Source organism: Mytilus galloprovincialis, chromosome 3, assembly GCF_965363235.1.
Source record: "Mytilus galloprovincialis chromosome 3, xbMytGall1.hap1.1, whole genome shotgun sequence".
Taxonomy (NCBI): domain Eukaryota; kingdom Metazoa; phylum Mollusca; class Bivalvia; order Mytilida; family Mytilidae; genus Mytilus; species Mytilus galloprovincialis.
In genome coordinates, this window is record NC_134840.1 from 86,727,266 (window position 1) to 86,752,241 (window position 24,976).

A 24,976-nucleotide genomic window follows, 5' to 3' on the forward strand; every position below is an offset into this window, starting at 1 on the left:
ATGAGTGCCAATGAGACAACTCTCCATCCAAGTCACAATTTTTAAAAAAGTAAACCATTATAGATCCAACGTCAAAGTACGGCCTTCAACAAAGAGCCTTGGTTTTCACCATCAGCAGGCTGTAAAGGGTCTCAAAATGACTGGTGTAAAACAATTCAGCGGGAAAACCAACGGTCTAATCTATATAATAAACAAGAAACGAGAAACACTTATTAACTATCTTTATTGCAAACCCGTAAGGGTCAAGCAATACAAACAAACATTTATACATTTTAAACACAATGCAATACAATGAAATACAATACAATATAATAGAACCTATTTTAAGAGTTAAATTATAAATTGATGTATAAAACACAATCATGAGCTTGTCTGACATGGGTCTGACCCCTCAGTTCTAAAGACTGCTTAATGAAGACTCCAATATGACAAACAAGTTCAGGGATGGGGTTTAGAATTTGTTTTAGTTTATTAAATGTATCAAGATGTTGAAATAATGGTACATATTCTTTTAGATAAGCAAAAAGATTAGAACGCAATGATATGTTAATGTCACAATACAAAAAGAAATGAAATTTGTCATCTAGGACTCCACATTTTTTACATAATCTTTGTGCTCTTGTAATGTTTCGGTACCTTCCCAATTCAATGCCTAGAGAATTATCAATCAGTCTAAATTTTAAGAGTAACTGTCTATGTATAGAATTATTGCAATTTAAATATTCCTCAGACTGACAATTAGTTTTTAATTTCCCATAAAGACAAAGTTTGGATGAGGAATCCAATTTTGAAAGTTTATTTAAAGTAGTGTTTTCATATTCCTTTCACACTTTCAATATTACATTTTAACACGTTTTTTGATTGTTTAAATGTCACATTAATATTAGAGTAATTTTCTGGGTTTATTTTCATATCTTTAAAAATTTTACCAAGAATAAATTCCTGCAGAATGTAAATTTATGTTATTTACCTCATCAACAAACGATAACTACTGAACAACAGGATCCTTTAACCATTTCATGATGTGAGGTAACTTTTTCAAAATATCCTTAATATTCATAGACTTAAAAAATACCACATATACATAATATGAACCATTAAATTTATTTCGGGGAGGTAATTCAGTTTGATTCAGATTACATTACCTTGAATTTCACCGAGTTTAAGGAGCAATTTGTTTTAATACCTATAAATATTACATTCAAATGAACAGGAATTTTCAAAAAATATGGGACAGTACAACTCAACCACCAACACCCTACTCCTCCGAAAAAAAGCCGTTCAACGAATGGTAAATTTAGCCTTATTGGTATGGAGGGCTTAAACCAGTTTTACATACGCACAAACCACCTCCTCCTTCGCCTATCTAGATCATATACAGGTGTTTTTTTCTAAATTACTTTGAGTTTCGTTGAAATCAATTTAGAATTTACAGGACAATATTGGTCAATACATGCATACAGTTTGGGTTTTAAATGCAAATTATATCACTTGTCAATGTAAATGAAATGTCTTACTGGTTAAAGTACACTGCTGTATTTTCCTTCCACGTCAGTCCAGTTGCGGACTTGTTATGATTACAATCCCACGACCAAGAAAACAATCGGAAACAAATTGTAAAAACTGCTGAATAATTTCCGATTTATTTTATGCGTGACTGTTTTTATTAGCCTCTTATGTTTGTATATGTAAGTTTTTATTCATTTTGCCTTTACAAAGCTTGGTTGTGGAGACGCGAGAAGTTTCTGAACACTTTCTTAAAGTTTCTTAATATTACGTTATACAATACGAAGTAAAAATTCTCTCAAATCAGAATTTTGTTTACCAATCTTTTACCATTCAGATATAGCAATGGGAACAGAATATCTTAAGTCAATATATCTGTTCCTGCACTACCTATAGAGAATATCAACATACCAGAATATATTTATCTAGAAGTGCTCACAATGATGTAAAGGAGGTTCAACTATTCCATGAACCTCATCATGTATGAAGATTATAATAAGACAAGAGGAACTTCTGAGACAAAGAAAAAATATGATACAAGAAATTTACCGGAAGATTGGTTGTGTCAAGAATCTACTATCGCTGAAATTGATAATGCTATTCGTTTTTTAGAAAATTCCATTGCCGATCAAAGTAGTATTGATAATATGTATGAAAATTTTGTGAAAATCGTTAAAACCGAAATGTGTAATAAATTACCGGCTAAAAATATTGTTCTATAAAATGGATTTAATATTAATAAAAGAAGAAGGTGTAAAAAAGAATGGTGGAATGAGGAGCTTACTTTATTGTGGAATGAAGTGTGTAAAGCCGAAAAAGTGTGGATTAAATGTAAAATTAAGCGTAATAAACGGGAGTTGCGACATATATTTGTGAATAAACGTAGGATATTCGATAAGGCCGTTCAGAGTTCTAAACGAAAATATTGGTATTCCTTACAAGAAGATTTAATAAAGTCTTGTGATAATCCAAAGGAGTTTTGGAGGAAAATTTGGTAAAATAGGAGTTGGTAGTGAACGCCGAAGTTTTATCCCAATGGAAGTGAAATTAAGTGATGAGTCAGTATCATGTGATAAAAATGTAGTGTTAGATAAATGGAAATGTGAATTTTCTAATATGTTAAATAGAAATAATCAAAATAGTGTTGAATATATTCATAGTAATGAAAATGTGTATGATGATTATCTTGATAGCTTTATATCATATGAAGAAGTGTATAATGTACTGTTGTCTTCAAAAAATGGTAAATCGCCTGGCTGTGATGAAATTACAGTTGAACTTTATAAGAATCAAACTGCATTGTTAGCTTTAACTCGAATTTTTAATATTTGCTTTAACTCTGGTAAGATACCTGCTTTATGGTCGAAAGGTATCATTACTCCTATTACAAAGAGCTCTACTGCAGATCCAAGAGACCCTATGGCATACCGGGGAATAACTTTGGCTCCTGTATCTTATAAACTTTACTGTGGTGTATTAAACTCTCGTCTTACCGTTAAACTTGATGAACTTAATTTTCTTCATGATGAACAAAATGGTTTCAGAAAGGGACGAAATACTATAGACCATATTTCTACTTTGACTACTGTCATAGAAACACGTAAATTACATAAATTATCAACATATGTAGCATTTATAGACTGTAAAAAAGCTTACGACTGGATAAACAGAGATTTGCTTTTTGGTAAATTGGAAAATTTAGGTATAAGTAGTAAAATGTTAAATGCTATTTTTTCACTTTATAGAAATGTATATTCATGTGTAAAAGTAAATGGTAATTTTACTGATTGGTTTGAGGTTAAATGTGGTTTAAAACAAGGGTGTATTCTGTCTCCAATTGTGTTTAATATTTTTATTAATGACCTTGTAGATGAAGTTAAAAAATTAGATATTGGAGTAAAAATTGATGATGAAAAAATTTGTGTACTACTTTATGCAGATGATCTTGTATTTTTAACAGAAAATGAGAAAGATCTACAAAAAATGTTGGATACTTTAAATATATGGTGTTGTAAAAATGATTTAATTGTAAATCTAGAGAAATCAAAAATTGTACATTTTAGAACTCAGTCTACACCAAAGACAAATTTTACTTTTGTACTTAATAATAATGATATGGAAATTGTTCCTAGTTATACTTATCTTGGTTTACTGTTGTCAGAATTTTTAGATTACAATTGTATGGCTAAGGCAGTAGCTAAATCTGCAAGTAGGTCATTAGGTTTATTAATAGCTAAATGTAAAGCTAATGGAGGTTTTCAATTTGATACATTTACAAAACTTTTTGATACACTTGTTATGTCTGTCATTGAATACGGTGCCTCAATTTGGGGTCACCAGGATTTTTCTTGTATTAATGCTGTAAAAAATAGAGCAATGAGATTTTTTATGGAAGTGGGTAAATACACCCCTAACTTAGCCTTATATGGAGATATGGGTTGGATGCCCAGTATTATATCTCAGTGGACAGGTATTTTTAGATTATGGTCGAGACTTACTAAAATGTCTCATTGTAGAGTTAATAAAAAGGTTTTCTTATGGGGCAATAAATGCTGTAATAGTAAATTTAAAAATTGGAATTATAGAGTCAATGTGAAATTTAAAGAAATGGATATGGAGTTTTTATGTAATACTAATTTTTCTATTGATAAAAATACAATTAAACAAATTGAACATAAAAATTTTTGTAGATATAAAGAGAAGTGGTACTCTGACTTAATGTACAATGAAAGAAGTAAATTGCGAACGTATAGAATGTTTAAGCAATGTTTTAATAGAGAAAAATATTTATGTATTAATATGCCTGGAAAATATAAGAGTGCATATGCTAATTTAGATGTGGTGTTGCACCTCTGAGAATAGAAACTGGTCGATATGAAGGCATTGTGGTTGACAATAGATTATGTTTTAATGAGCAATGTAAGAAAAATAACATTATTGAAGATGAGAAACATGTGTTAATTAACTGCCCAGTATATGCAGATTTACGAGCTATTTTATTTAGACATGCTAGCTCTTTTAATTGTGATTTTGTTAATTTGTCTGATGATGATAAATTCAAATTTTTATTCACTGATGAAAATGTGTGTTACTTTTTAGCCAAAATCTGCTATGATGTATTATTAAAAAGAAAAGGTATTTTATATAATTGTAGATAATAATGTGTGTTGTAGAAATGTTTTTTTTTTTTTTTTTATAGTCTCTCATAACTCTTTTTAGAGTGGCTCATGTTGTTTTAAATATTATTGTTATTTTATTAATGTATAAATGTATGCCAATTTTGAGGTGAGACTCTAATAAAGTATTTGTCTTGTCTTGTCTTATTTGTCTATTATTTTATATATAAAAAAAGAAGATGTGACATTATTGACAACTACACTCCACCAGAGCCGAAATGACATAGATGTTAACAATTATAGGTTATCGTACTACCGTCATCGCATAGTCAGCTTCAAAGACCCAAAAATGACAAATGTAAAACAATTCAAATTACAGAACCCAAAAATGACAAATGTAAAACAAATCAAATTACATAACATTGAACGAAAATCCGTGTAATATGGTATACATCAACAAACGACACTGACCATGCACTAAATTAGTCAATAAGACACATAGCTCCTGAATTGTGACTTCACAATGTGCTACACTTACATTGTATGTATAGATAATGTAAAATAATCAAGATAAAAGGAGAGCAAAAGATACCAGAGTCGGACAGTCAAACTCATAAATTGAAAATAAACTGCCATGGCTAAAAAATAAGAAGACTAATTGCCGGACACATAATAGTACACAAAACACAACATAGAAAACTACAGAAATATATAAGCAAAACGAACCCCACCCAAAAACTAAGGGTGATATCAGGTGCTCTGGAAGGGTACGCAGACCCTGTTCCACATGTAACATCTGACGTGTTGCTAATGTTATTTCAAACTCGGTAAATAGTCTAATTTTGTAGGTCACAATCGTGAAAATGGAACAGGATTGTAGTTACGACATAATGAACAACCCCTTTCATAGGTCCCGCCCCATTACATGTAAGTTTTTCAGAAACATATCAGAAACGTGTTTTTTCTTTTTCTTCCATAAAATCTTGTTCGATATAGGATGTGATTGAAAAACTTTTACGGGCAATCCATGTCCAGTTAGTTCACTTAAATTCAACAAATATTGTATCGCGTAAAATATTAAAAGCTATCTACAGTTCCAATTGACGTAACCATAATTTTGCTCTCTTTTCCTCGAACCAACAGAATAAGACTAATCAGTAATCACCGGGTTTGTAATTACGTGTAGCTTAGGATTTACCGGAGCACCTTAGTTCATCTTTGGTTTTTGTTGGGGTTGCTTAATGTGGGTCTCATTAGGGTCTAATCGTGACGCGGGAATGCCGATTTATTTTGTAAGCGTGACACGTGAAAGTCAAATTAGTGTGCCGTGAAAACAGGAATTGAAGTCTAGCGGGACACGGAAAATTACAAAATATTGATAATTGCTTACGTATAAAGTGAAAGCGGGATACGCGAATCTGACAAAACAGTAAGACGGTGATCCGGGATCAGAACGGCCCCCAATGAGACCCCCTTAATCTTTAGTTTTCTATGTTAATGTGATTTGTGAACTGTTGTTTGTCTTTTGTCCTTCAGTTTGGGACTCCTGAATATGGGTTTTGGTCTATATCTTCTAAAATGTGGCTGTCACGCATGTGGTAGTTGCATGTGCATTATAGGCTTTTTCTTGTTGAAAATTCGAAATATATAACTTTTGACGCAATTAATGTCATCTGCCATCTAGATGCCCAGTGGACCAATTTGTCAAGATCTATTTGTAACTGATTGCAGTCATCTGTACAAGCTTTTGCTAGGTATAAAGTGTTATCAACTTCAATTTGCTGATGTGGGGAATGTATCTTGTGAAAAATGGACAAGCGTGGTGTATCCCACGCTGACCCCCAGAATAAGATTTAAGCTATTATTGACGGAGTGTTCAGAGGATTATGCCTAGTGACTCTTATTTTTAGGAGAGGTCTAGCATAGAAATTTCCACACAGACCCTGGATAGTAAATGAAATGGAGAGTCTATTAGACGAGCAGGAATTGAAGATATTACGTTATAGTCAAGCGTGGAGGTTCCCACACTGACCTATGTTGGAATGATTTGAACAACTCCACTTGATAAAAGATAAAAAATATTTTTATATGCAAGGTTATATGATCGTCTCTCCGTCAAGCGTATTGCGGATTTCTACACTGACCTAGAAAGGATTGTTTACGCATATGCCGGTATATTGAAGTCTGAGGCCCCTCATGGGGGGGGGGGTCCTAGTAATCACATAATCACCATTTTTTTTGCCAATATAATCACATAATCATTAAATATTTGCTTATCTTTAGTAATCAAATAATCATAAACTAAAAATACAGTCCTAGGTAATCAAATAATCATGAAATATTTGGCTTAATAATCAAATAATCATTAAAAAAACGGCCAAGTAATCACATAATCAAAAACCCCATGAGGGCCCTCAAGTCTTAAATCTCAGCAAACTCTAGTTAGTCGGTATAAAAAACATTCCAGTAATTGTCAGTGTAGAAAACACTACGCTTGACTGAATAAATATAAATTAACTCTATACAGATCATAATTGGGGCGAGTTAGTAAACTAGAGGGGCGATTTTTTAGGAAGTGTGGCGAGTTGGTGAAAAAGTGGGGCGATTTGGTGTTGGGCGATTTGTCATATAAATACTTCCGCTTACTTCCGGAAAAGAAAACCCTCGTCCACCTAAGATAGACATGAGAATGTAAACATTTGCACGTCTGCACGCTAATGTGTGTGTTACAGGACAACGGACTCCACTGGTTCTGATCTTGGTAATATTCTTAAAGCAATAACGTTTTATGGTAGCGAAACTTGGGAGAAATCGTAGTCCGTACCGTGAAATGGCAAATGCATAAATTTAAACCTCGTTTGTTGACAAACCCTATTTTCGATTTCCCTAGTTTATATGTCATATTTCACAGTTCTATAATTGATTATTTTTACTCGTATTTATTTTCATATCGTTGTTTTACAGTATACATTGTACATAATACATACATGTATCATATATAATTGGCAGTGTCTGCGCGTACCTGCATGCGGGTACGAATAGTCAAATTGCCGGTCTTGGCTGCACATACCCACATCTGGTTTTCTTTAAAATGCCATCAGATCGGGAATGAAACGTGAAATATATACGGAAATTATCGATAATATTGGGATTTCGTGTGGAACGAGTGACGAGTATGAAAAATAATATTTTCAAATTGTATTTATTAAATAATGATACATAATAAACATTGAAAATTTAAATGCACAATGATGGAAAATGAAACTGACGCGGGATAGCCGATTTTTTGTAAGCGTGACACATGAAAGTCAAATTATTGTGGTGTGAAAAACAGGAAATGAGATCTTGCGGGACCCTGGAAATGACAAAAAAATGAGAATTGCTTACGTACATAGTGTAAGCGGGATACAGGAATCTGACAAAACAGTAAAAGATTCATGCTGAGACTACAATAGTCTCAGATTCATGTAACTAATTAAGATTATATAATTGGTTTAAATTGAAGCAAGTAATAATATCAATTTAAACCAATCATAAAACATTCATGTAACTAATTAAGATTTGGAACAAATTTTACATATCCACTGAATATGATCATGAATCTTTTATAATTGGTTTAAATTGATAATATTACTTGGTTCTTTAATTTTTATAAACTCAAGCTTTAATTCTAGTAGTTTTATATATTTTAAAATTTCAGTTTCTGTTTTACATTTTACTAAAAGATTATTTTAAAATTTCATATGGATATATTTTTAAATTATTTAAATTATATTCTTTAAATTTTCATTTAAATTTTATAATAGTAAAGAATTTCTATCATTTTTTTCTTTTACAGGGGCTGTACTGTTTCATTTTCCATCATTGTGCATTTAATTTTGCAAAGTTTATTATGTATCATTATTTAATAAATACAATTTGAAAATATTATTTTTCATACTCTTCACTCGTTCTACACGAAATCTCCATATTATCGATAATTTCCGTATATATTTCTCGTTTCATTCCGGATCCGATGGCATTTCAATAGTAAACCGGATGTGGGTACGCGCAGCCAAGACCGGCAATTTGACTATTCGTACCCGCATGCGGGTACGCGCAGACACTGCCTTTATAATTTATATAGATCATAATATAAGGTACATTCTAACAATAAACTAGAGTCTTGATTTCCTCTACTGAAATTTTAACTGTGTTCAACTTGAATGTCATCATTTAGCTCATAAGATGGTTTTTATGCCCCACCTATGATAGTAGAGGGGCATTATGTTTTCTGGTCTGTGCGTCCATGCGTCCGTTCGTCCGTCCGTTCGTCCATCGGTCTGTCCCACTTCAGGTTAAAGTTTTTGGTCAAGGTAGTTTTTGATGAAGTTGAAGTCCAATCAACTTGAAACTTAGTATACATGTGCCCTATGATATGATCTTTCTAATTTTAATGCCAAATCAGAGTTTTGACCCCAATTTTACGGTTCACTGAACATAGAAAATGATAGTGCAAATTTCAGGTTAAAGTTTTTGGTCAAGGTAGTTTTTGATAAAGTAGAAGTCCAATCAACTTGAAACTTAGTATACATGTTCCCTTTGATAAGATCATTCTAATTTTAATGCCAAATTAGAGAATTTATTCCAATTTCACGGTTCACTAACATAGTGCGAGTGGGGCATCCGTGTACTGTGGACACATTCTTGTTCATATTATATTTTGCCAAATTATTTTTTTACCCTTGTCTGTACATGCTGTACATGTACAATGTACATGTATGTCAGTACGTCCTAAATAGGTTTCCGTTCTCTAACTTGAGAATGCCTCAACCAAATGTTATGAAACTTATACACAACAATTATTACCGCAAAACACAGATCAAGTTTGAATATTGGTGGCCTCACTTTAACCATTCTAGAGTTACAGTTGTATACCCCTTTATAAACAGAAAAAATGCAATTTTTTAGTTTCCTTTCTGTAACTTAAGTTTGACTCAACCAATTTGTTATGAAACTTATACATAGTGCTTATTATCACAAAACACAGATTGAATTTGAGTGTTCAATGGTGGTGTCACTCTAACCGATCTGAAGCTGTGCAGGCGGAGATTATTTCCCCTAGTACCGCCACAGAAGCCCAATTGCAATGGATTGGTTCAGGTCAGATGAACGAAAAAGCAAATGGGACAAGTTTCCATACCACAAAGGATTGGTTAGGATTGACTTTGGGGGATTATGGCTCAAACCATTTAGGAATTAGAGGCAAAAAAGGGGGAAAAACTAGGTTTTTTTGTTTAATGGACAATTAAGATAAATTAAAAGCAGTGTAAGGGAGATAATCCAAATGCATTAAAATACAATGTTGTGTATGTTTTGATTTACCTCCCTTTCACTATTTGTAAATTATGTATAAAGAAATGTCAGGTTTTGGACTATTTTCAAAAAAAAGGGGGGGAGTCAAAAGGCAACAGCATAGTGCCCAAAAGCAAAAAAGGGAGTAAATTTTTTTTTGGGGTGGTGGTCCATAGGCAACAGCAGAGTGTATTACTCAAAAGCAAAAAATGAATTAAACATTTTTTAGGGGTGGGTTGGGGTTAGTGGTCAATTCCCAACAGCAGAGTGTATTGCTCAAAAGCAAAAATGGGAGGTTAACCTTTTTTGGGGGGGTTAGGGGGGAGGGGGTGAATTCGCAACTGCATTGTGTATTGCACAAAAGCAAAAAATATATAAATTCAAATCATATGACCAATTCTAAGTTCTTTGACTATATGTGTCAGAAACCTTTTATGTGTCAAATATTCAATTACAGTCCAAATTAAGACCTGTATAAGCGCAGATATTGTGTCCATTTTTGCCCCAACTGTTCAGGGATGCTCTGCCGTAGTATCTAGCTGCGGTCAGCGTGGCATGGTTCATCTGAACTTGAACTCATTTTCATGGTTCATTGGTTAATTTTTAGTTTTGTTGGTTAAGTCAGTTTCTTAGAAACTGTAATCAATAGGTCAACTATATTTAGTGTACTAAATGATTGTACGGTGTACATGTATTTCACGTTTGGTTTATATGACCTTGACCTCATTTTCTTAGATCATTTTAATTTGATGTGGAAGTTGAAGTAAAGCTTTATACTTAGGACTATATCAACATTATATCAATGGCAAGAAAAGAAGGCGAGACATTTCAGCGTGTTCATTCTTGTTCTCTTCAGAAAGGTTAAGTTAAGCTCATTTGATATTTAAACTTCGAGTATTCTCAAGCTCTGTTCTGAAATTTACCTGTATCAATTGTCTGTATAAAAAAATAAAATAAATTCCCATTTTTTTCACCTGAGAGGCAGAAAACAAGTCAAAACAAGTGACCTCTTGGCCACCTAGACTGAACAAAAGTTAATTCAGCTTTGTGGCCTACTAGTATTACCTTTTCTAATCAGTAGATTTTAGAGTTGTAACACATAATATAAAAGGCATGAATATGGAATATAAGGCAAATTTTAAATTGGGTAGACTTTGAAAGATGTACATGTAACCTTTTCATATGTAAAGTCTGTTCATTTGCATGTTCTATAAAACAAATGAAAAAATTACCAGGCTTAATGGTATATTAAGTTAATTGCAAATTGTGAAGAGTGAAATCTTCAGCTTCATTAGAATACTGAATGGTCATCTCTTAAAAATAGGTCAATATAGAACTTTTTTTAAGACACATGCATACATGTACATGTTTGTACTTCTTTACACTATCAAATTTCAAACAATTACATGAGGCTTGTAAATGTTTAAATGTTGTCAAAATTTTTATCTACCTGTTTTACAGTGAAAACTGTCATTAATTGATCAGGTAGGGACTGATCTTTACAGTAGTGTTCTATCAAAATTTCTATTGACCTGTATTAGCAAGTATTTCCCTCTGGTCTAGTCAATACATGTATTTATACAAAAAATGGAGATATGGTATGATTACAAATATGACAAATATCCGCCAAAGACTCAATGACGTAAGATGTTGATGTTAGACTGTTCTTTTTCTAACCTTGTTATTTTTTATTTTATAACATGAAGCAGGTGCTACTTTATAAGCTTCTGAAGGTTACAAATTTATATTGGTTACAAATTTAAAATTTACCATTATTATTTACATTAACACTTTATTAGTCTTGTGCGTCCAATATCTACAATCTACAATATAACTTTATCAAGAACTTTCAAACACAAACATTTCTTAAAAGCTACTGATATGTAAGTTTCTGTATATGTGAGGTGCTATATAACTTGCAAATTTACATGAAAAGATGTTCTACTTTTTGGTGTAATCTGATACAAATTTGCAAGAAATCGTATACTTCCAAAAAGTTATACCCAGAAAAAAGTTTAACTTTGCCATGTTGAAAGTTTTACAGGGCCATAAAGTACAGGTATACAGACCCTAATAAATCTCTTTAACGTTCATGCTCCATTTGATACAATTTCCCTATCTTTTCACCTGCTACTGCCTTTGTTTTCACAAGTGCTATTACTGTGCCTAAAAATAAAAGAGATATTTTTTCTAGAATAATTACAATGATAGGAAACATCCTTTAAATAACCTTATTTTTAAATCTTATCAATTTATCACTGTAGAAATATATTGGAATATTGCTTTTATTGAACATGAACTACATGTAACATCGATTATTTTTTTTGATAAAAAGTAGAACGTGAATTGCACAAGGTCACTAAATTTATTTTAAAATTTCATTCTGGTAAGTTTTTTTTAGACATCAATATCTTTGTCAAACCTTCATGGAATCTTATGAAACATGGATAGAAACTTTTTTAGATCAAAAGAGAGTATTCAGAGTAAAATTTTAGCATGTTATTTTTTTATTTTTCTGTATTTACTGATATATAGACGTAGTTTTTTTCACAGCTAACATGTAGATACAATCTAAGGTTCAAGTTTTTCAGACGTCATTAACTTAGTCATTACTTGATATTGAGTGAATTTGAAGAAATTTAGGAGAGAAGCTTTTTAGCTTAATTTGCCTAATAGAAACTTTAAAGAACAAAAATTACCAGCAAGACAAGATCTTCTAATAAGTCAACATGATCTAAATTGTTAGTCAACACCCTAATAAATAAATTGCCCTGACAAATTTTTCATTTTTTGTCCAGCCTGCAACTTTTGTTGCAGAAAGCTCGACATAGGGATAGTGATCCGGCGGCGGCGGCTACGGCGGCGGCAGCGGCGGTGTTAGCTCACTTCTTAAAAGCTTTATATTTTAGAAGGTGGAAGACCTGGATGCTTCATACTTTGTATATAGATGCTTCATGTTACGAAGTTTCCGTCAGTCACATGTCCAATGTCCTTGACCTCATTTTCATGGTTCAGTGACCACTTGAAAAAAAAGTTCAAATTTTTTGTAATGTTGAATTCTCTCTTATTATAAGTAATAGGATAACTATATTTGATATGTGCATACCTTGCAAGGTCCTCATGTCTGTCAGACAGTTTTCACTTGACCTCGACCTCATTTCATGGATCAGTGAACAAGGTTAAGTTTTGGTGGTCAAGTCCATATCTCAGATACTATAAGCAATAGGGCTAGTATATTCAGTGTATGGAAGGACTGTAAGGTGTACATGTCCAACTGGCAGGTGTCATCTGACCTTGACCTCATTTTCATGGTTCAGTGGTTTTAGTTAAATTTTTGTGTTTTGGTCTGTTTTTCTCATACTATATGGAATAGGTCTACTATATTTGTTGTTTGGAATGATTGTAAGGTGTACATGTCTAGCGGGCAGATGTCATGTGACCTTGACCTCATATTCATGGTTCAGTGGTCAAAGTTAAGTTTTTGAGTTTTGGTCTTTTTATCTAATACTATATGCCATAGGTCAACTATATTTGGTGTATGGAAATATTTTATGATCTTTATGTCAGTCGCGCAGGTTTTATTTGACTGTGACCTCATTTTCACGGTTCATTGCACAGTGTTAAGTTTTTGTGTTTTGGTCTATTTTTCTTGAACTTTAAGTAAAGGGTCAACTACATATGTTTTATAGAAGCATTGTTAGCTGTACATGTCTGCCTGGCATGGTTTATCTGACCTTGACCTAATTTTCAAGGTTCATTGGTCTTTGTTTAGTTATCTTGGTTAATGTTAAGTTTATGTGACAGTTGTAATAAAGCTTAGCTTTATACTTTGGACTATCAACATAATATCATTTGAATATCAATGATTAGTATAGAAGGCGAGACATTTCAGTGTGTGCACTCTTGTTAGTGTTTTTTGCTTATTTTCTTGAAAACTATCATAAATACATGTACATAAATAGAAGTTTGTAAAGCAAAAATGATCAGCCAAGCAACGTAAGTCATCAAGACTGTTGGTTGACTCCTGATTGAAGTTATTGCTCTTTTTTTGACAATTTTTCTCAATTTTTATACGACCGCAAATTTTGAAAAAATTTTCGTCGTATATTGCTATCACGTTGGCGTCGTCGTCGTCGTCGTCGTCGTCGTCGTCGTCGTCGTCCGTCGTCCGAATACTTTTAGTTTTCGCACTCTAACTTTAGTAAAAGTGAATGGAAATCTATGAAATTTTAACACAAGGTTTATGACCACAAAAGGAAGGTTTATATTGATTTTGGGAGTTTTGGTCCCAACATTTTAGGAATTAGGGGCCAAAAAGGGCCCAAATAAGCATTTTCTTGGTTTTCGCACTATAACTTTAGTTTAAGTTAATAGAAATCTATGAAATTTTGACACAAGGTTTATGACCACAAAAGAACGGTTGGGATTGATTTTGGGAGTTTTGGTCTCAACAGTTTAGGAATTAGGGGCCAAAAAAGGGCCCAAATAAGCATTATTCTTGGTTTTCGCACAATAACATTAGTTTAAGTAAATAGAAATCAATGAAATTTAAACACAATGTTAATGACTACAAAAGGAAGGTTGGTATTGATTTTGGGAGTTTAGGTCCCAACAGTTTAGGAATTAGGGGCCAAAAAGGGACCCAAATAAGCATTTTTCTTGGTTTTCGCACCATAACTTTAGTATAAGTTAATAGAAATCTATGAAATTTAAACACAAGGTTTATGACCATAAAAGAAAGGTTGGGTTTGATTTTGGGAGTTTTGGTCCCAACATAATAAGGGGCCCAAAGGGTCCAAAATTAAACTTTTGTTTGATTTCATCAAAATTGAATAATTGGGGTTCTTTGATATGCTGAATCTAACTGTCATGACTGTGTATGTAGATTCTTAACTTTTGGTCCCGTTTTCAAATTGGTCTACATTAAGGTCCAAAGGGTCCAAAATTAAACTTAGTTTGATTTTGACAAAAAATGAATCAGTTAGGTTCTTTGATATGCTGAATCTAAAAATGTACTTAGATTCTTGATTATTGGCCCAGTTTTCAAGTTGGTCCAAATCGGGGTCCAAAATTAAACTTTGTTTGATTTCATCAAAAATTGAATAAATGGGGTTCTTTGATATACCAAATCTAACTGTGTATGTAGATTCTTCATTTTTGGTCCTGTTTTCAAATTGGTCTACACTAAAGTCCAAAGGGTCCAAAATTAAACTTAGTCTGATTTTAACAAAAATTGAAATCTTGAAGTTCTTTGATATGCTGAATCCAAAAATGTACTTAGATTTTTTATTATGGGCCCAGTTTTCAAGTTGGTCCAAATCAGGATCTAAAATTATTATATTAAGTATTGTGCAATAGCAAGTCTTTTCAGTTGCACAGTATTGCGCAATGGCAAGAAATATCTAATTGCACAATATTGTGAAATATCAAATTTTTTTTTAATTAGAGTTATCTTTCTTTGTCCAGAATAGTAAGCAAGAAATATCTAATTGCAAAATATTGTGCAATAGCAAGATTTTTTTTTAATTGGAGTTATCTTTCTTTGTCCAGAATCAACTTAAATCTTTGTTATATACAATATACAATGTATATTCACTTTTTACTACCAACTGATAAATTAAAATAATCTTTACCATTCAGTGATAACAAGCAGTTTTTTTACATCTTAATATTTTTTGATGTATTTAAATGAGTAGTTATTGTTGCAAACTCCATTAGAAATTTTAATTGAGATTAGTTTTGGAATAAGGGAAAGGGGGATGTGATTAAAAAAATTGGGTTCAATTTTTCTCATTTGAAATTTCATAAATAAAAAAGAAAATTTCTTCAAACATTTTTTTGAGAGGATTAATATTCAACAGCATAGTGAATTGCTCTAAGAGAAACAAAAATTTTAAGTTCATTAGAACACATTCATTCTGTGTCAGAAACCTATGCTGTGTCAACTATTTAATCACAATCCAAATTTAGAGCTGAATCCAGCTTGAATGTTGTGTCCATACTTGCCCTAACCGTTCAGGGTTCAACCTCTGCGGTCGTATAAAGCTACGCCCTGCGGAGCATCTGGTTCATGTTTGCTTTATCTCGAAAACTATAAGTAGATAGTTGGAAATTTTAAAAAGCAAAAAAATGAAGAGCAAGACAAGATCTTCAAATTCTTCAGTTGACTCTTTCTGTTTTCATTTTATATTCTAGTCTTGGAGGGCACTTTTAGACATCCATAACTTTTTAAACCTTTATTAAATCTTGGAAATATGTTTCTTCAAGATAAAAAAATAATATGTGATTAAAAATAGATTAATAAATAGGTAGATACTGAAAACAGCAAAATCAATCAACAAATTGATAGAAGAATGCTAATATGACAAAATCCATTGTTTTCTGTTTTCTAATTTTAGTTTGCCTCAACCAAATGTTATGAAACTTATTCACAATGCTTATTTCATCAAAACTCAAGATTTAGAAAGAATTTGGGTAGCATTTTTTTTATTACCATTCTTGGGTTATGTCCCTTTACCACATATGCAAACGGGGGCATGATCTGTAACCCATGGACACATACCCAATTTATTGCTTAATTTAGTAAACTACATTGAATATATTGATTAATTGGTGTTTAATGCCACTTTAAACAGTATTGTGCTATATTGTGGTGGTTAAATTTGTGTTGTTGGGGGAAGCCAGAGTTCAGGGAAAGAACCACAACCTTTCATAGGAAAACTGACAATGACAATCGTAGTCAATTAAGAATTAACTGACAAGCTCAGAGTTGACAGGCTCTTGATACAGTAGTTGATCCACTTAGACCACTCAATCACCACCAGAGAGCCCCAGTAAATTACAAAATGTGTATTTGCATGTAAGTCCTAACTTATGTTGAAGTGAGTATTTTTGGTATGAAACAACCATTTTCGTAAACCAAAGGTTACAAACCACTCCCCACCTCTCCAGGAGGATGACTTTGGAATGATTTTGTAACATACATTCATTAGAAATAGCCCATCAAATTTTCAATTTTTGACCGTCATCAATTAATTGAATAAATTTATGGTAACAGTAGCACTGATGCAGAAAAGTACACATTGATCTTAAATTAAAAGGAGTTTAAAAAAATGGCAGTATTCAAAATTGAAAACTTTTGAAAGTTTGTAAGAACAGTTTTTGAAAAAAAAATTCATTATTATTTGTGGGATACCAATCTATATATTTTATTGTTGCATTAATACATGTATTTATGTTCAACAAACTTAAAAATAGCCTAAAGACTAGTAAGCACACTTTGGCAAAAATTCAAAATCAGATTATAAGCTAAAAAGTAAAGATAAGTTGTGAAAGAAGTTAGAGTTATCCCCCTTTACTCACTTGCTGATAAATTTGAATACTCTTAGTGTGTTAAGATATGAAGATTAAAGTTATAAGAATAGGTGAAAATAAAATGATCTGAAAACAGTAAATTGACAAACCAAGAAGACTGTTCACAATACAAATTTATTTAATTTTTTATTCAAATACAGCTATTACAATGTAGCTTGTTTGTAGGGTGTGTGTGGGATTTCAAAATTGATGGATGTTAAACTTGATTAATGTAGAAAATGTTTTTGAAGGAAAATATAGTGTATGGTCACATGTATTAATTCATATTGATTACATAATCCTGAATGGCCTTGACAAAACCCTAAAGAAAAGGAGGTTATATTGCTATTTTTCATCATAAAGTCACTTTAATTATTTAAGCCTTGTGCAAATTGTTAAATTTAGAACATACTACATGTCTATCATCTCTTGGCATCCTGAATCATCACAGATTCATTTAATATAATAATCCTACTTTCATGTACTTTCCAAAAACAGTAACAGTTAACCTAACATTTTTGATAACACCTTGCAACTTTTCCCTACTGTTTAAGTTTGAAATAATATATATTAACCTTTAAAATGCAAAAGAAGAGAAGGTCAATTAAATTTCAGTTGGCAATATTGGGGTTTAATGTTGTAAGTTTTACGTCATATTGACATCAAGAAAATTAACACCGTTATGATATGACGTTTCTTTTGTTGTTTATATATAAGTGAAATCTATCTTTCAAATTTTATTTATTAACATGTTACAAATACAAGGATTGCATGTTGATGTTCCAAGTTACGCTGGTAAGTCAAATTAGAAATTTGTAAGAATTTGTATGTCATTGGAAGTAAAATAAAGAAAATTGTAGACTTCTTAATTATAAGTAATAAGCATTGACAAAAAAGAGCCTTTTTTATGCCCCACCTACGATAGTAGAGGGGCATTTTGTTTTCTGGTCTGTGCCTCCGTTCGTCTGTCCGTCCGTCCGTCTGTGCCTCCGTTCATCCGTCCGGTTAAAGTTTTTGGTCGAGGTAATTTTTGATGAAGCTGAAGTCCAATCAATTTGAAACTTAATACACATGTTCCCCATGATATGATCTTTCTAATTTTAATGCCAAATTATAGTTTTGAACCCAATTTCATGGTCCACTGAACATAGAAAATGATAGTGCAAAGTTCAGGTTAAAGTTTTTGGTCAAGGTAGTTTTTGATGAAGTTAAAGTTACATCAACTTGAAACTTAGTACACATGTTCCCTATGATATGATCTTTCTAATTTTAATTCCAAATTAAAGTTTTGACCCCAATTTCACAGTCCACTGAACATAGAAAATGATAGTGGGAGTGGGGCATCCATGTACTATGGACACATTCTTGTTCTTAGTTAAAACAACATATTCATCCTAAATTTACAAATATTCTTAGAATACTGTAAATTCAGAAAAAAATGCGTGCATTTGTTAATGCGAATCACTAATTACTGGTAATAATGCAATTTTTAGCTCACCTGGCCGAAAGGCCAAATCACTTGGCGTCCGTCGTCGTCCTGCGTTAACTTTTACAAAAATCTTCTCCTCTGAAACTACTGGGCCAAATTTAACCAAACTTGGCCATAATCATCATTGGGTATCTAGTTTAAAAAATGTGTCCGGTGCCCCGCCCAACCAACCAAGATGGCCTCCATGGCTAAAAATAGAACATAGGGGTAAAATGCAGTTTTTGGCTTATAACTCAAAAACCAAAGCATTTAGAGCAAATCTGACAGGGGGTAAAATTGTTCATCAGGTCAAGATCTGTCTGCCCTGAATTTTCAGATGAATCGAACATTCCGTTGTTGGGTTGCTGCCCCTGAAATGGTAATTTTAAGGAAATTTTGCTGTTTTTGGTTATTATCTTGAATATTATTATAGATAGAGATAAATTGTAAACAGCAATAATGTTCAGCAAAGTAAGATCTACAAATTTAGTCAACATGACCAAAATGGTCAGTTGACCCCTTTAGGAGTTATTGCCCTTTATAGTCAATTTTTAACCATTTTTGTAAATCTTAGTAATCTTTTAGAAAAATCTTCTCCTCTGAAACTACTGGGCCAAATTTAACCAAACTTGGCCATAATCATCATTGGGATATCTAGTTAAAAAAATGTGTCCGGTAACTCGGCCAACCAACCAAGATTGCCGCCATGGCTAAAAATAGAACATGGAGGTAAAATGCAGTTTTTGGCTTATAACTCAAAAACCAAAGCATTAAGAGCAAATCTGACAGGAAGTCAAATTGTTGATCAGGTCACGATCTATTTGTCCTGGAATTTTCAGATGAATCGGATAATCGGTTGTTAGGTTGCTGCCCCTGAATTGGTAATTTTGAGGAAATTTTGCTGTTTTTTTGTTATTATCTTAAATATTATTATAGATAGAGATAAACTGTAAACAGCAATAATGTACAGCAAAGTAAGAACTAAAAATAAGTCAGTATGACCAAAATAGTCAATTGACCCCCTAAGGAGTTATTGCCCTTCATAGTCAATTTTTAACAATTTTCTTAAAATTTGAAGATTTTCAATAACATTTTCCACAGAGAGTACTGTTATAGATAGAGATAATTGTAAGCAGCAAGAATGTTTAGTAAAGTAAGATCTACAAACACATCACCATCACCAAAACACAATTTTGTCATGAATCCATCTGTGTCCATTGTTTAATATTCACATAGACCAAGGTGAGCGACACAGGCTCTTTAGAGCCTCTAGTTAATTAATGCAAATGAAAACATTTTATGAAGGAAATCACTTCAGAAATTTTAAATGTGATTATGAATTAATATTCACCTGGATAATTTTGAATTTTTTTGCATTGACAGCAAAATTAGAGATCATTGAATTCACATTTTTTTTAGGTAAATTTTCTTTATCAAATTAAGATATATATGTTAATATGAAAATCTAAAAGTCTTTTCTGATTCATTTCTGTTTTTTTTTAAATACATTATCAATTTATGGTAAACAGTATCTATTTTATAACTGAAAAGATATTTGTATCTACCACATTGATTAGAATTTACAATACTACCTGTAGTAATTGTATACATTGTGAGAAAGAGATGGGAGATACCAAGGGGACATTCAAAGCTCATAAATCTATTTTATTTCGCGTTTCATTTTTTTGTTTTAAAGAAATGGACTTTGTCATATCCACACACTTTGTGGTGTCATATCAACACATTTCAGTGTCATATCCACACACTGCAGTGTCATATCCTTATACTGCTGTGTCATGTCATCAGAATGTTTTGTCATAACCACACACTGCTGGCACAGTGTGTCATACCCTCACTTTGCAGTGTCGTAACCACAACTGCAGTGTCACAACTGCAGTGTTATAACCACACACTACAGTGTCATAATCACATATTGCAGTCAGTCACTGTCATATCTACAAATTTTATCAGCTATTTTTCCTGAATCCATATTTTATCGATTTTATTAAAACTTTCTTAGAATCTCCTCATTAGAGTTGCTCTTATTTAGGTATTTTTTTTGTCCCCTACCAATGATGTAGAAGGAGACTTTACAATGTAGCTTTGCATTCCATTCATCGGTCTATCCATCCCTCAGTTTCTGGAATTCAATTTTCCACACTTTTTTTCTTTGTGATTTTAAATACTGATTTGATAATTGTTATTTTATAGTCAACACCATGATAAGTTATAGATAAAGTTGGCATTTTGATCCAGTACAATGAATTTTTAACCGGTAGTCGACTATGTATTGCCTTGCTATACTCTCAGAATGCCTGTTGTTTAATTATTTTTCCGGATTTCTCTTAGCATATATTAACTTTGCTATATCTTGGGGTACTTGTTTTGTATTTTCAACTCTTTCTAGAGTTTATTTGAATCTTTACAGACAGAAATTTACAGTATTAAGCATCACTTCAATCTGAGGTTCTGAATTGCATGGGGTTCATGGTAGACATTTAGCAATGTCTGATAAATTTACTCACAACCTGTACTGTAGACAAAATCCAATTTTGAATTTGACAAATTGCATTAAGAAACATATCTATCGTTGATTACATGAAGTTTGTTGACATCTTGTTCGTTCAGCTTTTATTGTGTTGCTGTCTCATTGATAGAGGTACATCTCTATTTACTCTAATTCTTTAATGTTTTCATAATAAATGCTACATGTACAGTGTACCCTTCCGCAAATGTGAAGATGGGGATGTTTCATCTGCAATCTCTGTACAGAATTTTATATTTACTTTATGTGTACATTGAACTTTCAACCGACTGATCAAATATTTTTCCTGTGAAAAACCTTGAATAACAAAAGAACTTGAAGTTGCTATACAAGGTAGTTTACCCCCTGTAATAATAAGTTGGGAAGATTAAGTATGATCAGCTCCTGTAGAGATAAAAATTGCTTGTTGAATTTAAATAATATTTTTAATGTAATATTCTTTTTAAAAAAACACTTGTAATTTGATCTGGGATGTGATAAGTTGTAGCATACTCAAAAGTCACGCTCACAAACTTATGGAACGATGAACTTATGATAATTGTTGTGAGAAAAATCCCCTCGTTGAATATTTTTACACTGATTTTATTAGAATATTATGCTCTAAATATACATGATCATGTTTTTCGTCATTAGTACCTATATTCAATCAGTGACACTACAAATGTATTTGGTGTTTTAATTTGATGTTTGTTTGACATATATATCATATCTTGTGTAAGGTTGTCTGATGTTTTGGATTGAAACATTCCAAGCATGGTAAGATTTAAATTTATTATCAATGTCATGAGTTAAATTGAAAGTTTATAGTTTTCCTAGTTTTCCGTAAGTATTTTGTTTTGATCATCCAGAATTTTTCCTTTACTTTATAAAATATTTTGTTTTAATATGACATAGACAGAGAGATATAGCCTAAAGGAATGAGAAATGATAGATGTGAGATGGAAAGCCTAATTGATCGTAAATTGGGAATTGGTGAGGTAAATCTTCATTGTGAAATAAAAAATAAACTAAAAGGATTGAGAGAAGAGAACTGGGAGTAATTAAATAAGTGGATGCAGAAATGATATGGGGCCTAAGGATGTAGAGAAATAATAGGGGCCTAAAGTATATAGAGAAATGAGAATGAAATTACAGAGAAATGTTTTGTGTTTGAACCATAATTCAGTCTCTGTTTCATTTCCAGATGCTATTTTGATTCTGTGACCACCACATCCACAGGGTAGCATTCTAATATTATTCAAACATTGATGTTACTGAAAAGAGAGAAAAAAGGACAGAAAAGTGGTTTCTAGTTGCTAAATTAAATACTTCATAAGGGATTGCAACCTATCTTGGATATCTGGTCACATGAAATGAGGGGAGAATCGGTATTGATTTTGAGGTCCATACCTCAAAGGTCAAGGTCATACTTACTAAAAAAATATTTTAAATTCTGCAGAATAGGGAAAGAGTGCGGGGGTATGCAAGCTAGCTCACCAAAGGTTATTTGTTATTACATGCACAGATACAAAATGTACATGTACATGTACAGTATTTTTACAAATACACAACAGCAGGAAGTGGATATTATATTTATTTTGTATTTCCTGTATTTTTATTTAACTATATGAGAAAGATTTAATACAAAGATGAGAATGAAAACAAGGAAGATAAGCTATGTTGTTAGTATCATTTTTACTTTGCTTCTAAAACTGGCACAAATTAAATCAGCTTCTGACATACCAAAAAAAAATCAAAGTTTGTAAGAACGAATGTACAATACGTATAAGGGTAAATATTAAAAAAAATGTGTCAGCAGGATAATTTATTTAAAGTAAATCAATTTTAATAGTTTCGATTACATCAATCAATTTAAACAGTCCATACTTCTAGAAATTGAGCAAAACAGCTACAAATAAAAAGTAAAAACTGTTTCTGTCCATTTTTTTGTCTAGATAAGACCCATGTACATGTACTGGTATTGATTATTGCAAGAAATATCAAGTTGTAAAACTGTCCCGCAGAAGCCAATATGTCCTGATTATATTACATTTTATCTTATAAATATATGTTAAAGAATGTCACAAATTGCAAATGTCATTTCAGATGCTACAATAAAAATGATATATTTATATACATATATGATATATACAAGGATATCTATATACTTATATATATTGACACTTCCTTTAGCTGTGATGGATTTAAAAATTTTCCTGTTTTACAGATAAGAAATGGAGATTGTGTTGGCAAAATGGAGGAAAAGAAGAGAGAGATAAGTCCACCAACGGACTTAAAGATCTGTACCATTTCTGACCAGCGAACCGATAAATCTAGTCAATATTTACTTGATAGAAGCCATCTTTTTACAGACATTAATAGTGCCCATTTATCAAATATGCCAAAACATCCCTTCCAGTGTAATGTTAATGACAGTCAAATCATCCCAGAGAAGCAGAGAAAATGGCCGACAGAAGATTCAGCAAAGACTGAATCTGCATCAGGATCAAGTAAAGAGTTGGAAACATTAAATTCATTCAAACATCGTGCAATATTTCACAATCCCACAGAAACCATCAGTTCATGTCAATGTGTTGACGAGGATGATGATGATAACAATAAACAAAATAGACACCGTGAATCTTGTGTGACTTTGGAACATACTCGACCAAAGGACAATATGTTTTATTTGAGAGAAGAGGACAATACTGAACCTGTGTGGTTGAACTTTGACACAGAACTAAAACCAATTTCACACTTATTACTAAGTCCTCGGAACAGCAATGGAAGTATATGTAGCAATCGATCAAGTAATGCTGACTCAGCTGTTGATTTACTTACTCCAGACGAAGAACCTCAGTCTGATTATCAGGATACAAACTCATCACAATGTGTGGACTGGTTTAAAGACAATTATAGAAAGCCGCATCAGCAGTTATCAACAGAAAGTGGCGTAGACTTTCAGACATTTTGCAAAAATGTGGATGTTCCAGCTGTTGTTGTGAGTGACCATAGTGGACCATCTGCAAAAGATCAAGTGCATTGTAACATTAAGGATCTTATTAGTGAACAAACAAATGAAGGTCATTTACACTTAGATCGACAACTTTCTGTAGACTCAGACGATTCCCGGCCATATTCCAATTCCAGTATAATTTCTGGAAGTAGGTCAAATTCTAGTACTTCATTAACAGATCTGACAGATTTTGATGAGCCATCAGAAGAAATTCAAGACCTTAAACCAGTTAGAAAAGTAAGTTACATGTATAGTTTATATATAACTTATGAATGACTATACTAATTGTAATACACATGTAATGGTCACAATTAAATACAGTTTATTTGAAGGTGACCTATAGTCATGATAGTTGTTAACTTTGACATCATTTGGTCTCTATATATAGCTAGTGGAGACTAGTCTCATTAGCAATCATACAACATCTTGCTGCTTCTATTTTTATTTATACAGTTTATTTATCTGCATATTAAAACAAAGAGTATTTACGGGTTACAGACATCTTGAGAGCTACAGCAAGTGCATGCATATATATGTACATACAAACATGTATGTACATTTGTCCAGATATATACACATTGTACATTATAAATATGCTTTAGTTACATGTAGATACATTTTGTCATTTTGGGCTTATATGAATAAATAGGACTTTCTCC

The 24,976-nt window shown here is 32.2% G+C and overlaps 2 protein-coding genes across 7 annotated transcripts in view; one reads left to right on the forward strand and one right to left on the reverse strand.

Moving 5' to 3' along the window:
* Nucleotides 1-24,976, reverse strand: part of LOC143069269 (uncharacterized) — a 425,535-nt gene that overhangs the window by 17,597 nt on the left and 382,962 nt on the right. The window contains exon 1 of one of the 4 annotated variants that reach the window (XM_076243815.1): nucleotides 1,518-1,618. The exons of the other annotated variants lie outside the window; for them this stretch is intronic. The gene's annotated coding sequence lies outside the window, so the exon portion shown is untranslated. Of the gene's footprint in view, nucleotides 1-1,517; nucleotides 1,619-24,976 lie in introns of those variants that run through there. 4 annotated transcript variants of the gene reach the window in all.
* LOC143069267 (inositol-trisphosphate 3-kinase B-like) overlaps nucleotides 7,251-24,976 on the forward strand; it is a 50,816-nt gene continuing 33,090 nt past the window's right edge. Inside the window, exons 1-2 of one of the 3 annotated variants that reach the window (XM_076243809.1) lie at nucleotides 7,251-7,383; nucleotides 23,529-24,554. In XM_076243809.1, the coding sequence (XP_076099924.1) occupies nucleotides 23,556-24,554 (999 nt within the window). In that variant the 5' untranslated portion in view covers nucleotides 7,251-7,383; nucleotides 23,529-23,555. Of the gene's footprint in view, nucleotides 7,384-22,059; nucleotides 22,079-22,935; nucleotides 22,984-23,528; nucleotides 24,555-24,976 lie in introns of those variants that run through there. The other 2 variants (XM_076243808.1, XM_076243807.1) reach the window with 2 other exon arrangements.